The 14214-nt window shown below is 38.4% G+C and overlaps 1 protein-coding gene across 1 annotated transcript in view; it reads left to right on the plus strand.

Moving 5' to 3' along the window:
- Positions 1–13911, plus strand: part of LOTGIDRAFT_236196 (hypothetical protein) — a 16216-nt gene extending 2305 nt beyond the window's left edge. Inside the window, exons 3-20 of the mRNA XM_009066472.1 lie at positions 801–827; positions 1109–1132; positions 2138–2179; positions 2553–2782; positions 3381–3467; positions 3776–3949; positions 4875–4960; positions 5520–5583; positions 6437–6643; positions 8034–8242; positions 8483–8768; positions 9312–9470; positions 10015–10195; positions 11147–11337; positions 11676–11939; positions 12312–12423; positions 13120–13252; positions 13604–13911. Of these exons, the coding sequence (XP_009064720.1) occupies positions 801–827; positions 1109–1132; positions 2138–2179; positions 2553–2782; positions 3381–3467; positions 3776–3949; positions 4875–4960; positions 5520–5583; positions 6437–6643; positions 8034–8242; positions 8483–8768; positions 9312–9470; positions 10015–10195; positions 11147–11337; positions 11676–11939; positions 12312–12423; positions 13120–13252; positions 13604–13643 (2516 nt within the window). The 3' untranslated portion in view covers positions 13644–13911. The remainder of the gene's footprint in view (positions 1–800; positions 828–1108; positions 1133–2137; positions 2180–2552; positions 2783–3380; positions 3468–3775; positions 3950–4874; positions 4961–5519; positions 5584–6436; positions 6644–8033; positions 8243–8482; positions 8769–9311; positions 9471–10014; positions 10196–11146; positions 11338–11675; positions 11940–12311; positions 12424–13119; positions 13253–13603) is intronic.
- Positions 13912–14214: the final 303 nt, after the last annotated feature.

The raw sequence follows: 14214 nt of genomic DNA on the forward strand, positions 1-14214 counted from the left end.
ACAGAATAAGAGCACGAAGTTAGTTGACCACTCGCGAATTGACGAATGAGTACCAAAAACTAACTGATAAATCGATTGTGACTGACATATAGGGTGCATTCGAAACTACGTATGGTTCTTACATGTAAATAACACATACGAACGTAGTTCACCACCATTTTGAATCTCTTACTCGACTTAATAAGTCGAATTTTTAAAATGGGGAAATTTTTCCGGGATAGCAGCCTATTCTATTTCATTTCTGACATATTATACGATTAAGCCCCCGATTAAAGTTCAGTGTCCAATAAGCTCAAAGTTCCCTTCGACCCGACATTTAATTCAGAAGGGGTCGCATTTGAATAGCTTTTCAAAACTCATAGAACCTGTTTGCTTATTGCTGAAACCAAACATTGACACATAATTACATACCACAACCAGGCCACGCTATCAAAAAACGGGTCCTACACATTTGATTGAGTAAAAATATAATTATTTTTCCAGTTGTTATTAGTTGTTATTACTAGCTCTCTATATATATATGCCTAAAGTTTATGATTGTATTATTTGCTTGATAACGGTGAGAGAACACTCATTGAAACGTCGCAGTCAATAAATGTAGTAATTGTATGTCCATAAAGTTTGTTTTCCTTAAAAAAATAATCTTATTAGAACGAGACTGTGGTAGAAGATTAGTTAGATTACAATGGAGACGAAAAATATCAGGCAACAAAATTGTTATCTGATTTTAATTAGACAGGAATCGAACCCCTTTTAAATTATAAAAACCTCCCATAATCAATACACACTGGTCTTTTCAGGCGAGACAACTACGTCCGGGGGAGATGGTAAGTTTTTCATTATATTCAAATTATGACTTAAAATTTGGCTAAATGAAGTTTTACGTTAAACTTTCTATACCTGATTGATTTAGATTATAAAAAAGTATATAGAAAGTGAAATTTCCATCGTTAGAGGTTTTTTTTTTGAAGGGATTATGCGATTTTCGTGCAGTTCTTGTATTTCTGAAGACTGTTTTATTTACCATATTCAAGGCCCAAATCAACTCCCAAAAATGGCGCACCATGTCCGTTAACAATCTGATTAATTTAATTTCAATTTATTACAGCTATCACCGAATCAGGCTCGGATGGTAAGTCTCTTAGCTTATATTTCTTATCATTCTAATATTAAAGAGTGTAAACATTTTTATTTTCATCAACGGTCCAATTTTTTGACTGAGGCCCGTTCCACAAACGTTCAACAATTTACACTTGAGATAAGTTGGATTTTAAGATTTTGACCGAATCTGGCATAGAACTGAACATTCCCGCATAACTTTTTATACTAAGAATCCGACGCCATGTTCATCTATAATTAAAAATGGATGTGTGAGTTTCCGTGCAATTGCATCTATCTATTAATATTTCCCGAAACTAAGCGTCTGACCTAGTTACCAGAATAAGAGCGCGAAGTTAGTTGACCACTCGCGAATTGACGAATGAGTACCAAAAACTAACTGGTAAATCGATTGTGACTCTGATATATAGGGTGCATTCGAAACTACGTATGGTTCTTACATGTAAATAACACATACGAACGTAGTTCACCACCATTTTGAATCTCTACCTCGACTTAATAAGTCGAATTTTTAAAAAGGTTATAATATTTCAACCAATCCTTCAAGTCACATTTAAAGATTTAGAAATGGCTTTAAATGTGATTTGAAGGCTTTATTGAAATTTTATAGCCTTTTTAAAAAATTTAGTTATTAAGTCGAGACAGTAATCAAAATGGCTGTGAACTACGTTCGTGTTTGTTATTTCCACCATACGTAGTTTCGTATGACTTTGGGTGCAATCATCAGTTTTTTTGTCCTGTTTGGCTGATTAGAGTTTACGCTTTCATATCGGGTTTTCTTGAAGCTGCATAAAATAAAGCAGCCAATAAAAAAAAAAACATACACATGTGATTTTAAGGTTTAGTTGAAACAATTACCTCCTCTAGAAAAATCGACCGGTTTTGTCGGACGTAGTGGTATTAATGTCGGTTAAATGGTGTTCATGTCAGTTTCCATATAAAATGTAATGACGACATGTTGAGTTTGAGTTCCAGTCTTATTCTACTATGTCCTATAAATTCTTTTTTTTTTCTTCAGATAATGAAACAACCACTAGCACATTAACAACAACTACCCTACGTGAGTATCCAAAATGAAATAAGGTGGAGTGTTACATCTTATCTTTACAGTGCGCAATGGGGAAATTTTTTCCGGGATAGCAGCCTATTCTATTTCATTTCTGACATATTACACGATTAAGCCCCCGATTAAAGTTCAGTGTCGAATTAGCTCAAAGTTCCCTTCAACCCGACATTTAATTCAGAAGAGACCGCATTTAAATACATTTTCTGTATTCGAAGAACGTAATTGCTTATTGGAGAAACAAACCATTGACGCACGATTACACAACCGTATTCCCTATACACGAGAATAAAGTTGGATTATGGGCCAGACCTAGGAAACCTAAACTCTTGATAAATCAAAACGACCCATATATCTTTTAATATTTCAGCTAGCGCAATTTATGATACTTCAGTGGAAGTAGAGATTGCCGACAAGCTCACTGGCGGTAAGATGACATTTTATTGTAAATTTGCCTTGTCCAATGAAAGTTTGTGGTACAAAGTCATTTGGCAGATCGCCGACAGCGTGATGACGCCATTGGGGCCATTCAATTCCGACGTCAGAGAGAAGTCAAAATTATTGGAAACCAGCCTTACTGAAACAACGGCAGGCTTTCAGGTAAATTATCAAATTTTTGTCAAGAAGTCTGCCATCTTAACAATGTCAAGCTACTGCGTCTAATACCTCGACGGCAATAGCCACCTTTCTTGTTAATAGAAGTTTGTAAATGCAGCGCTTTCATCGGATTGTGCGCATGCAAATACAAAAGTAGATATATTGAACTCGGTTGAAATCTAATCACCGATATTGAAAGGGTTAACAAGATAAGTGCTAACCTGGATTATACTTCAACTCACTATATGACACAAAAGTTTTTAAGTAACTTGCTAATGGAGTTGCCAATTAAACATTTTAAAGATAACATACTCAAATTTTATTAGTTAAAAAATTCCCGGGGGAGGAGCCCCAACCGTCTTCAGTCCACGGCCCCCTCTCATCTAGTTGAGCCACCACATTCACGTCCACGTCACGTGGGTTTATTCATATACCCCAGAACCCAACTTGAATCACAAATAGGAGAAAAATTGTATGACTGGTTCGAACCCTAAACCAAAGGTAAGCAAGCAAACAACTGTTTTGGATACTAATTCCATAATCAGGACCAAGTAAGCAAACTCACTAGAAGTGGATTTTACAACATATGGTTATTTTTCAGATACGTTGTGCCTACCAAGTCGCCTACACTGAAGATGGCACCTATAGTTCCGAGACGACGAGCCCCCAGAAATTCGTCGGCATAGAGGTAAGTAATTATTTAAGGATTGAGGAACACCCCGAATTGTACTTAAAAAATAGATTCGTATACGCTTTTGCCTCAAAATTTGTGTCAGAATGCACCGTATCGTTCCAGTTTCTCCAAAATTTTATTGAGAGAACCCTCTCAGGCGCTCCCTGAGAGACTTACGCCTATGACGCCTCCAATAAGTTGTCGCCTTTTGAATTCAGCCTCAGATGGTTAGTTGGCCCCTAGTTAAGTCAGTCTTCCCCCTATTTGTACCCTCAGTCTCAAGAGGCTGACGCCCCCACTGATGCTATTCTATGTCATTTTAGATCCTGTCCACAGACGTATCTGTAAGCGATGGCGGAAAGAGCAACATCACCCTTCAGGCTACTGCCCCTATTGGATGTAAATCAGGAGAGACGTGTTCCTTAGGGATCAATATTTACAATAAAGATTACTCTAGTTCTTGTTACAAACCAACTACTACCTTCTCCGAATGTCAGGTGCAACTCAAAGCAGACGAATGGAACAAACCGTTCAACTTGTCGGTAACATCAGGATTGGCCTACCGGTACGGCACCCGGACCAATCTTAATACCATCAAACTACAGACGCAATCCGGTTTCTCGTCGCACACTATGTGGCAGGAGTATAATTTGGGCACTGTTCAAGTAAGGCTTTCGTTTTTGTATTATTATATGAATCTAATATCTATGCGCCTGGCAAAGTCGTAGCCCAACTGTCTTCGGCAGAAGAATGTACATCGATGCAAACTAATTTCAGACACTGGCACATCGAACGCAATGGACAACAAACTCGGGAGAAAAATGCCTCCTTTCGATAGTGAATAGGGCGTCACAACTTTTAAAGGGGGCCAACAGGTATCGTTTGCCTTTCAATAAGTGGGGCTCTTTGGGAGGGGGGGGGCGGGCATAGAAACGCCTGTGCTGCTTTTATAAGCGACTCTCTTCCCTCTTTCGACAGTGGCACCCCGGCTATACTATATGCCACTCTCTTTTTTTGATACAGTGGCCCTTATAATAATAGGGACAGATTCGCCATTTTGAAGGGTTGATTTTGATCTTGAATACATGTAAATAGTCTCAAACCCAGAATTTAGCTTTCTATGTCTTTTCTATATAACATGACAAAGTCTCAAGAAAAGACAACTCGTCTTTTTAACTTTCAAACGTGGAAAATTCTGGACACACGTGGATTTTAAGGCCCAAATTTCGCCTGTGGTAGCTGTGAACACTATCACTGATTAGATAAGCAAAGAAATTCCTGTTTCTGAGACTATGGTACGATTTGTCAAACGAGTGGTCAGCCTATCCCTTTCATAAATGGCCCATCGTGAAAGTTCCATGAGTGTTCTACCGGAAATTACCGAAAGTTGTCGAATGTATAACGAGTTTCATGTTGTTGCAGGTTAGTGTAACACAGAGTACGTCTCAGACACAAGGAAAATATTGTTATGCGGTTTGTGATCCCCATATGAGGACTTTTGAACACGAGTAAGTATAATATGCCTGTTTACCTGCTATTCAAAACCTTTTACTTGTTTTGGTTTTAATTGTTTATATAATATTTATTTCTCATGGTAAAATTCCACCATTACGACAGATGTTTTGAGAAACGGGAATAGTTTTACCAGTGAATGTACTGCACTTTTTCTAATGCATTTAAGTTGTCCGGTGGGTTTTAAATCCAAACCGCCCTATCGCCCCAACCGCTAATAAAAATTAGATTAGTAAAGGATCTCAGATTTCATACAACGAAACAAAACATTTTCAGTTCGGCAAAATTTTTGGTCATGTCAATATTACGGAATTTAGAAAAAAAAAATAACAAATCAATAAATGCTTGTCTGTTTCGTTTCATTTTTAAAAAATCTGGATTCCATAATATTGCCGTCACCAAACATTCTGCCAAATTATTTTAGCGCAAATTCCTATTAGCGGTAGGGGCGGTTGGGATTTAAACCCCACCTTTGTAGGCTATTTATTAATGGGACTCATTAAAAAGGGGCGTGGTGGGAAATGCTAGTTTACAAAATTACTGTTCATATTTCAGTTATTACGAGCATCAGTATTTCGGGCAATATACTCTTTATGAGAACAAGGAATGGAAGCAAGAGGTAAGCGTTTGATTCATGCTTTAAAAAGTGCGCCTCACTTCAATTCAAGAACTCATCTGAGACGAACGCAGCAAATATCGAACGCCCCAAACCAAGTTTTTCTATTACATAATACAAGAAATCGATAAAATAACTTACCGATGCAACAGGATCACCATTGCATTGCTAAGAAAATAGGCACGGGATGATCTCGGCGTTCTAATTTCACTTATAAAAATAATATAGTCCACACTTTATAAAGTTCACACTCCATCAAAAACTAGTTTACTTTTTCCTTTCGCATTGGTCATGTGATATGGGCGTCTAATTTTATCGTGAAGGGGGGTATTGGTGCGTCTTAACCACGTGCTATGCTATCCCCCCTGTGATAAAATGCGACCGTCGAGAACTAGACACCGTTTTCATTATAGCCCTGTCACACCGGAAAGGCGTCTTTACTGAGATGCTAAGCGTGTATTAGCGTATAGAAGGCAACAGAAGTCGTACGGCAAGCGTCGTAGCATCTCCATGAACGCAATAAAAGGGAAATGCACCCAGCCCATAGATTTTATTAGAAACGCGCCTTGGGAATGCAATATGTTTACATTACTTAGTGGTTTGAGTGCGATAGTTTCAGAATTAAAAAAAAATTATGGAACTTTTTCTCGCGTTTTCACTGTCCTGGCATAATTTCCCTCATTGCACTCTGCATGGCGTTGACGTCTTCATTAGCCCAAATAGGTGCAGACGTGTAGGACGTTAAAACTCCATTCATTTAATTTAATTTCATGATCTTCCGACCGCATCGGTAAGCTGAAAGCTGCGAAAACAATAGAGACTGCATTTTGCCATAACCGTTGATAATATTTTACAGATCCAGGTCAAAACAGAGCCATGTTTTAGTTGGAGAGCGAATGGTGGTCCTCCATATTGTATTTGTGGTCTGGCCATACGAGCCGGTAAAGAAGTTTACATTATGGATAAGTGTTCTCCAAGAAGATACTGGAGAATCAAGTACGCCCAATGTGATCCGACCAGAAGTGGCCTCATTAATGTGGTGCGACTAGGCTCGCAGTACTCGGTAATATTACTTCAATATATATCACCTAATCACATTACAGCGAGCTAAAACTAAGAGATTGTACAATGGTAGTTTTCTATAATCAGAATAGGAATACAACCTATCAAACTATCGTGTCCACAGTCCACGATAGCTTGATAGGTTCTAATCCTATTCCGACCATAAAAAAACTACCAGTATGTCACGCAATCTACTAGCTAGTTGGACACGATAGCTTGATAGGTTCTAATCCTATTCCGACCATACAAAACTACCAGTATGCCACGCTATCTACTAGCTACTTCGACACGATAGTTTGATAGGTTATAATCCTATTCCGACCATAGAAAACTACCAGTATGTCACGCTATCTACTAGCTAGTTGGACACGATAGTTTGATAGGTTCTAATCCTATTCCGACCATAAAAAACTACCAGTATGTCACGCAATCTACTAGGTAGTTCGACACGATAGTTTGATAGGTTCTAATCCTATTCCGACCATACAAACCTACCAGTATGTCACGCAATCTACTAGCTAGTTGGACACGATAGTTTGATAGGTTCTAATCCTATTCCGACCATACAAAACTACCAGTATATCACGCAATCTACTAGCTAGTTCGACACGATAGTTTGATAGGTTCCAATCCTATTCCGACCATACAAAACTACCAGTATGTCACGCAATCTACTAGCTAGTTCGACACGATAGTTTGATAGGTTCTAATCCTATTCCGACCATACAAAGCTACCAGTATATCACGCAATCTACTAGATAGTTGGACACGATAGTTTGATAGGTTCTAATCCTATTCCGATCATAAAAAACTACCAGTATGTCACGCAATCTACTAGCTAGTGCGACACGATAGTTTGATAAGTTCTAATCCTATTCCGACCATACAAAACTACCAGTATGTCACGCAATCTACTAGCTAGTTGGACACGATAGCTTGATAGGTTCTAATCCTATTCCGACCATACAAAACTACCAGTATGTCACGCAATCTACTAGCTAGTTGGACAAGATAGCTTGATAGGTTCTAATCCTATTCCGACCATACAAAACTACCAGTATGTCACGCAATCTACTAGCTAGTTGGACACGATCGTTTGATAGGTTCTAATCCTATTCCGACCATACAAAACTACCAGTATGTCACGCTATCTACTAGCTAGTTGGACACGATAGTTTGATAGGTTCTAATCCTATTCCGACCATAAAAAACTACCAGTATGTCACGCTATCTACTAGCTAGTTCGACACGATAGTTTGATAGGTTCTAATCCTATTCCGACCATAAAAAACTACCAGTATGTCACGCTATCTACTAGCTAGTTCGACACGATGATCAGAGTGAAACTAGAGCTTATATAACAAAAAATGCATGTATTTTCTGTATTGTAGATAACATTACCAAGTGGTACGGTCGTGAAAACCAATCTGTACACGTATTTTAAATTCTTAAACCTCTACGTGTATCCCTCCGAGGGCGACGTAAATAATGCCGATGGGCTGTGTGGTCGAGTCGGGGATCCAGGATTTTTTCATCGGAATGGGACGGAAGAAGCGTTGTACAGGTGGTATGGAATGTATGACTACTCCGAGTCTTGGAGGTACAGTACATATTTTATATATAGACGATAGGGTAAAAAGCCGACACCGTACTGAATATGGAAAACATTGATTTTGACAGCAGAATTTAACTTTCAGAAGAATTCCATCCCATAAGTTTAAAGCAGACGACAATCATCGATCATCATCATCATCATCATCATCATCTTATAGTATTGTTCTTTGTCTATAATAATAATAATCATCATCATCATTTTATTTTGTTGCTCTCTATGTTGTAGTGTCAAGGGTGACGTTTTGGATCTTTTCTCGGAAGACGACAGAAAGAACCTAGATTCAATTGGAAACTCAATTTTCCAGTGTAAATGTGCGAAGGATCCGAGTGGACAAAGTCAAGTGGTGTGCGACAAGGTTGACTCTTCCGATTGTACCTTTTATTTTGGCCGAGCGCGAAAAGTCGACGATTGCAAGATCAAACCCAGTTCACTAAATAGGAAGAAACGATCGATACAGCAAGCCGTAAAGAAAACTGAACAAAAAAATATACAACATACAATTGTAAAAAGGGTAGGTTAGAAAATCATTTTAGGGGAGAGGGGTGTATAATCCGAATGATTTCAAGATGGTTCTTTCTCCATTCGGCTCGACCTTCGCCAAACAACATTCTAGTCCCAATGTAAAACGACTGGATACACTGTCTTTTGCCCCCAATCTCCATTTGGCTCGACCTTCGCCAATGTTCGTTTGTCTCCTTGAGTTGAACAGCATTCTAGTCCCCATGTAAAACGACTAGATACACTGTCTTGTGCCCCCAATCTCCATTTGGCTCGACCTTCGCTAATGTTCGTTTGTCTCCTTGAGTTGAAAAGCATTCTAGTCCCCATGTAAAACGACTGGATACACTGCATGTCTTCTGCCCCCAATCTCTATTCGGCTCGTCCTTCGCCAATATTCGTTAGTTTCCGTGCGTTGAACAGCAATCTAGTCAAGTAAAACGACTGCATGGATACACAGTCTTCTACCTTCAGTGGCCTTGTGTCCAAACAGGCGCAGAACAGTATTACAGGACGTAAACTGCATTTCATTTTCTTTCCTCTACGTTTTTTCAAGGCTGCTGCTGCTGATGAGTACGCTGGTAACTGGACCGAAGCCACGGCCACTGCTTATTGTGACAATTTATTCACCAACTCTAGTGCTGTTCAAGCTTGTAAAGATGTTCCAGGGGTCGATTTGGAAAGTCCCAAAAATAATTGCATAGTGGACATTAAGGTATTTTGTTTTTTTGTTTGCAAGCAATGAGATTTTGTTAATTTGCCTTATTATTCGACTTGTCAGCTGGTAGAGCTCACCTGTAACCATCCGTATAATTTAACACTCTCAAATTAAAGGTACAGTGCGTCATTTGCGGGTGGAGGGGGAAGGAGTGATTTGAATATTAGTAAATAGTCTTCTGAAGTACTAGAAATGTATGAAAATCGCATAATTTCTTCAAAAATATCTCAAACTAGGAATAAAACACACTCTTTCTAACGATGTATTTTCTATGTATAGCTTATACATGCACTCATGTTGTTAACGTTCAAACTTCAAAATTTTGGACACACATGGATATGAAGACACAAATTTTGACGGTGAGCTGTGAACACTATTACTGATTGGTTTAGCGAAATAATTCCCTTTTCTGAGACTTAGCTACGATTGGTTAAAAGAAATGGCGTAGCTCTCCCTTTAAAAAAAAGAAGGCGTAATTCGTTCGGCCCCTTCACTCTTGCCTTCATTCCACATTTTAATATCAGCCATTCATTTATTACAGCTTGAAGGCAGTACTTCGTTTGCTCTGACTGCCATTGAAACCATCAAAAACAAATGTTTCAAAGAAGTCGGTCAGAATTCGTCCTTACAGAACTCAACAGATGGATCTGGTTCCATATTGGATCAGATCAAAAATGTCGCATGTCCATTCGAATGTAGTGGACATGGTTCCTGCCAAAACGGTGAGTGGTGAATTGGATTTCGGGGAAGGGAGGGTTTGATTCTCCCAAATTTTCTTCGTGTGTCTAACGGAAATCTTTCGATGTCATGCAGTGTTCAATGAGGGGAATTTGCAGGAACAGCGACTATTTTAACGTGTAGCACTGCTTTCAGTGTGTTGTCGAATATATAACCAGTCTTTTATTCTTGAATGTTTATGTGTATTTAGTGCTTGTTTGGAGACCCAAAACACCCATTGCCTTTTGGGTACATGGGTATCATATAATCTCGAAACCCATAATGTCAGTGTTCTTTTGGGTACATGGGTATCACATAATCTAGAAACCCTTTTTGGGTACATGGGTATCACATAATCTAGAAACCCATTTTGGGTACATGGGTATCACATAATCATAATCTAGAAACCCATTTTGGGTACATGGGTATCACATAATCTAGAAACCCATTTTGGGTACATGGGTATCACATAATCTAGAAACCCATTTTGGGTACATGGTATCACATAATCTAGAAACCCATTTTGGGTACATGGTATCACATAATCTAGAAACCCATTTTGGGTACATGGTATCACATAATCTAGAAACCCATTTTGGGTACATGGTATCACATAATCTAGAAACCCATTTTGGATACATGGAATCACATAATCTAGAAACCCATAACGTCAGTGTTCTTTTAACGAACATCAGTCTAATTAATAGAAGCATTAGACGCCGAATGCATCCTTTGTTCGATTCATAAAATCCAAGCGCTGGAGAGGACAGAAATTTGATTGGCTGGAGGTATCATCAAACTGACGAATGTTCAAGAAGGCCGTCTTTAGATTCTAACTGAAGTGGCTGTATTAAAAGTAAAACCTAATGAAAAACTGGAACGAAAGTTTGGTCTAGTTTTGATTTATTAAGTTTTGCTTATCAGTATTGACTCATAGCGTCCATTTGATTTTCTAGGCACATGTGTTTGCGATGCAGATTTTGACTCCGACGACTGTTCAATTGATCTAAAGGAACCTCCAATTGGGGTGGTAGAGTACGGAGACGGCGAGGGAGAATGTGATTTGGGTAGTTGTACGGCAATATCAGTTTCTGGTGGCCCCTTCATTGAGGGCGGCTCTGCTAAATGTAAAGTTATATCGAAAACGGTTAGTTGACCTATCTACGTTTTTTTTCATGGGTGGGACTTCCGAAAGCACAGGTCGCGCTGCGGATGGAAGATATCTTTGTGTCTTCAAGGCATACGGCAGTCCATTTGCTGTACCGAGTATGCATTAAATATATTGTTTCCAAAATACAATACTTAGTTTAATGTATTGATACTTAGTTTTATGGATTTATTGTATTATAGAGGGATTCTGTTGTATAGTTATGACACCAGGTAAGTCCACTGATGAAGAAGATTCATTTGGCCACGATTACAAATTTCAATTTTTTTGTCATCCTAAGAGGTACCATACCTTACATTATTACTTCTATTTTCCAGTTGATGCCTAACGGGAATATAACTGACAAAGACAGCATGACTATAGATGCCACTATAATATCAATTGGAGAAGTTTCGTGTCCGTTGCCACCCTCCAGACGAAGGAAGAGGGCGGCTGGTGACCCGGAAATGGAAGAGGTTACAGTATACGAAGTGTCTGTCAGCAATGGCGGTTCATACAGCGAAAGTAACCTGATAATAGCCCGCCATGTTGACTGTCATGAGTGTGACGTCAATTCTACTTCCGTTTCCTGTACATATACAGTTAGTAATCTACTTAATGCTTGTTCGTGCTATGGCCCTCTCCTTGGGACTGGTCTTATTTTTGAAGTGAAGCCCTCTTAATGCTAAAATCCATCTCAGGCCCTCTCAAATGAGTTGGCTTCTAACTTCAAAATGCCTTTTGTTAGTCTCGAATATATGGGTGTCTCTGCTGAAACTATTTGCGCGAAATCATATCTGCCATTCTTTTTAAACGTCTGCCCGTGGACTTGGTTCAGTCAGTTCATATGGTAGTTGAACCACTGAGTTTTAGTTGAACCACTGAGTTTTAGTTGAACCACTGAGTTTTAGTTGAACCACTGTTCCACCAAGTTATCTGTCTAACTTAGCTATTTTTGTATTTGTATCCAACAGGGATGTTATTCCGAGGGTCAATGTTACAAGAAAGATCAGAAACTAAGTCGGAGCGATTGTTTCACCTGTGATATTAAAAATGGCGAACCTATTTGGATTAAATCCACCGCTGGTAGGTTAACTTCACTACAACAATCAGTTTGAAAATTAATGGATTCGTTAAAAAAAAAAAGATTTTCATATCATGATAGCTTTAAGATCAAAACACTACCATATTGGTATTTCAAACAGTCCTAGGAATAAGACTGTTTGTCAATAGAAAATAATATTTGGCAAATGGAAATATATGCTAAAATTTAAAACTAAACCAAAAATCGGAAGCATCATAACTTGTTCTTCAAAAGAAGAGTTATTGCCAGGGAGAAAGTGGGAAAGATTCTACGGCTGTTGTCATATTCTACCACGTGACGTATTTTGGTGGAGTGCAGGTTCAGCATGATAAATGATGTACACAAAAAAAACCTTGGTTCTCTAAGATTACTGACCGAGACGAACAATATACGACTGAAATTCACGTCATTCAAACTGGATGAACAGTCGGCCCAAGGGTCACATTGAACTATCTTGATATGTGGAGTATGATTTTATATTCAATCATAGTTAATCGTTGAATATATTTTTTCGAGTGAAATTGGGAGGAATAGATTTTGAAGAACTCTTTCCGGGGGGAATGAGGTGTCCCTTTCATTACCAGAGGCATTAGAAATATCATGTTCTTGAAAAACATAATGTGTATCTAATTTTAGCCACGGGCCATTGTGTGATTTAAATAAATGATGACGCATTCAAAGAATTTATTTTCTTTCAGACACAAATTGTACCATCTATATTGAGCCAGCTACTGCAGAAGATAACTTACTGTGGGTTATTGGGGCTGTATTAGGAGCCGTGGTCCTGATAGTTATAATTGTTATAATAGTTGTGGTGGTAATCAAAAAGAAGTAAGTGCACACACCTTAAAGGGACAGATTCGCCATCCGTTTGACTAATCGTACTTTAGTCTCAGAAAGGGGAAATGTTTAGCTAAGCTAATCAATAATAGTGTTTTGAGCTAAAGGGAAACTCGCTATTTTGGGGTTCGATTTTAATCTTGAATATATATATATATGTGTAATAGTCTTCAGAAGTACTAGAAATAGATGATAATGCTTATTCTGGTTTTTGCAATCGGCGTTCTGTCGAAGAGTCCACCTTGTTAATGACATCTATTTGGTGATAGATTTCTCAACAAAGCTCGACGTGTCGATCTGCCTGTAAACCACCAATTTTGCCAACTTGTTGTATATTTTCAGGAACAAGAGACCTATTACTCCGATCCTTCAGGGAGAGTAAAACAGTGGAATCTCCGTGTGGGTGATGTATACGAACAACAACACTGGGCTTTGCGATTGTTTATACTTGTATGATCATGCACAGTAATAGTGACTTGACAACTTCATTTAGGCGTCTTAAAGGGACAGATGTGGCATTTCCGCAGATTGATATGGACCTTGAATATATGCAAATAAGTCTCCAGAACTACTAAAACTGTACGAAAATCGCATCATTTTTTTTTTTAAATATGGGGTTTACGGGTTGAAGTTGAATATATTGTTGATATGGTCTTCAGCCGCATCTGTCCCTTTAACGTAAATGTAAGGCACTTCTCTATAACCGTTCTACACTAAAATTTATTTCTTATGACGCTTTCGAAGAAAGTTGAGGATTTTCAAAAATTAATTTTTTTATTCTTCATGGTAGCTTTAATAAGCCTTCAAAAGGTCTCCTTAGATATGAATATCTTTTTTGAATTCATTGGCAGCTATCATTTAAAAGTGATACGGGTAAGGTTCGGCTGGCCCTTCACCGTTTGACGATATCATTGTGGTATCTGAAAGAAGCACTTGTATAGATCAAAGATTGT

This window comes from Lottia gigantea (assembly GCF_000327385.1).
Source record: "Lottia gigantea unplaced genomic scaffold LOTGIsca_77, whole genome shotgun sequence".
Taxonomy (NCBI): domain Eukaryota; kingdom Metazoa; phylum Mollusca; class Gastropoda; family Lottiidae; genus Lottia; species Lottia gigantea.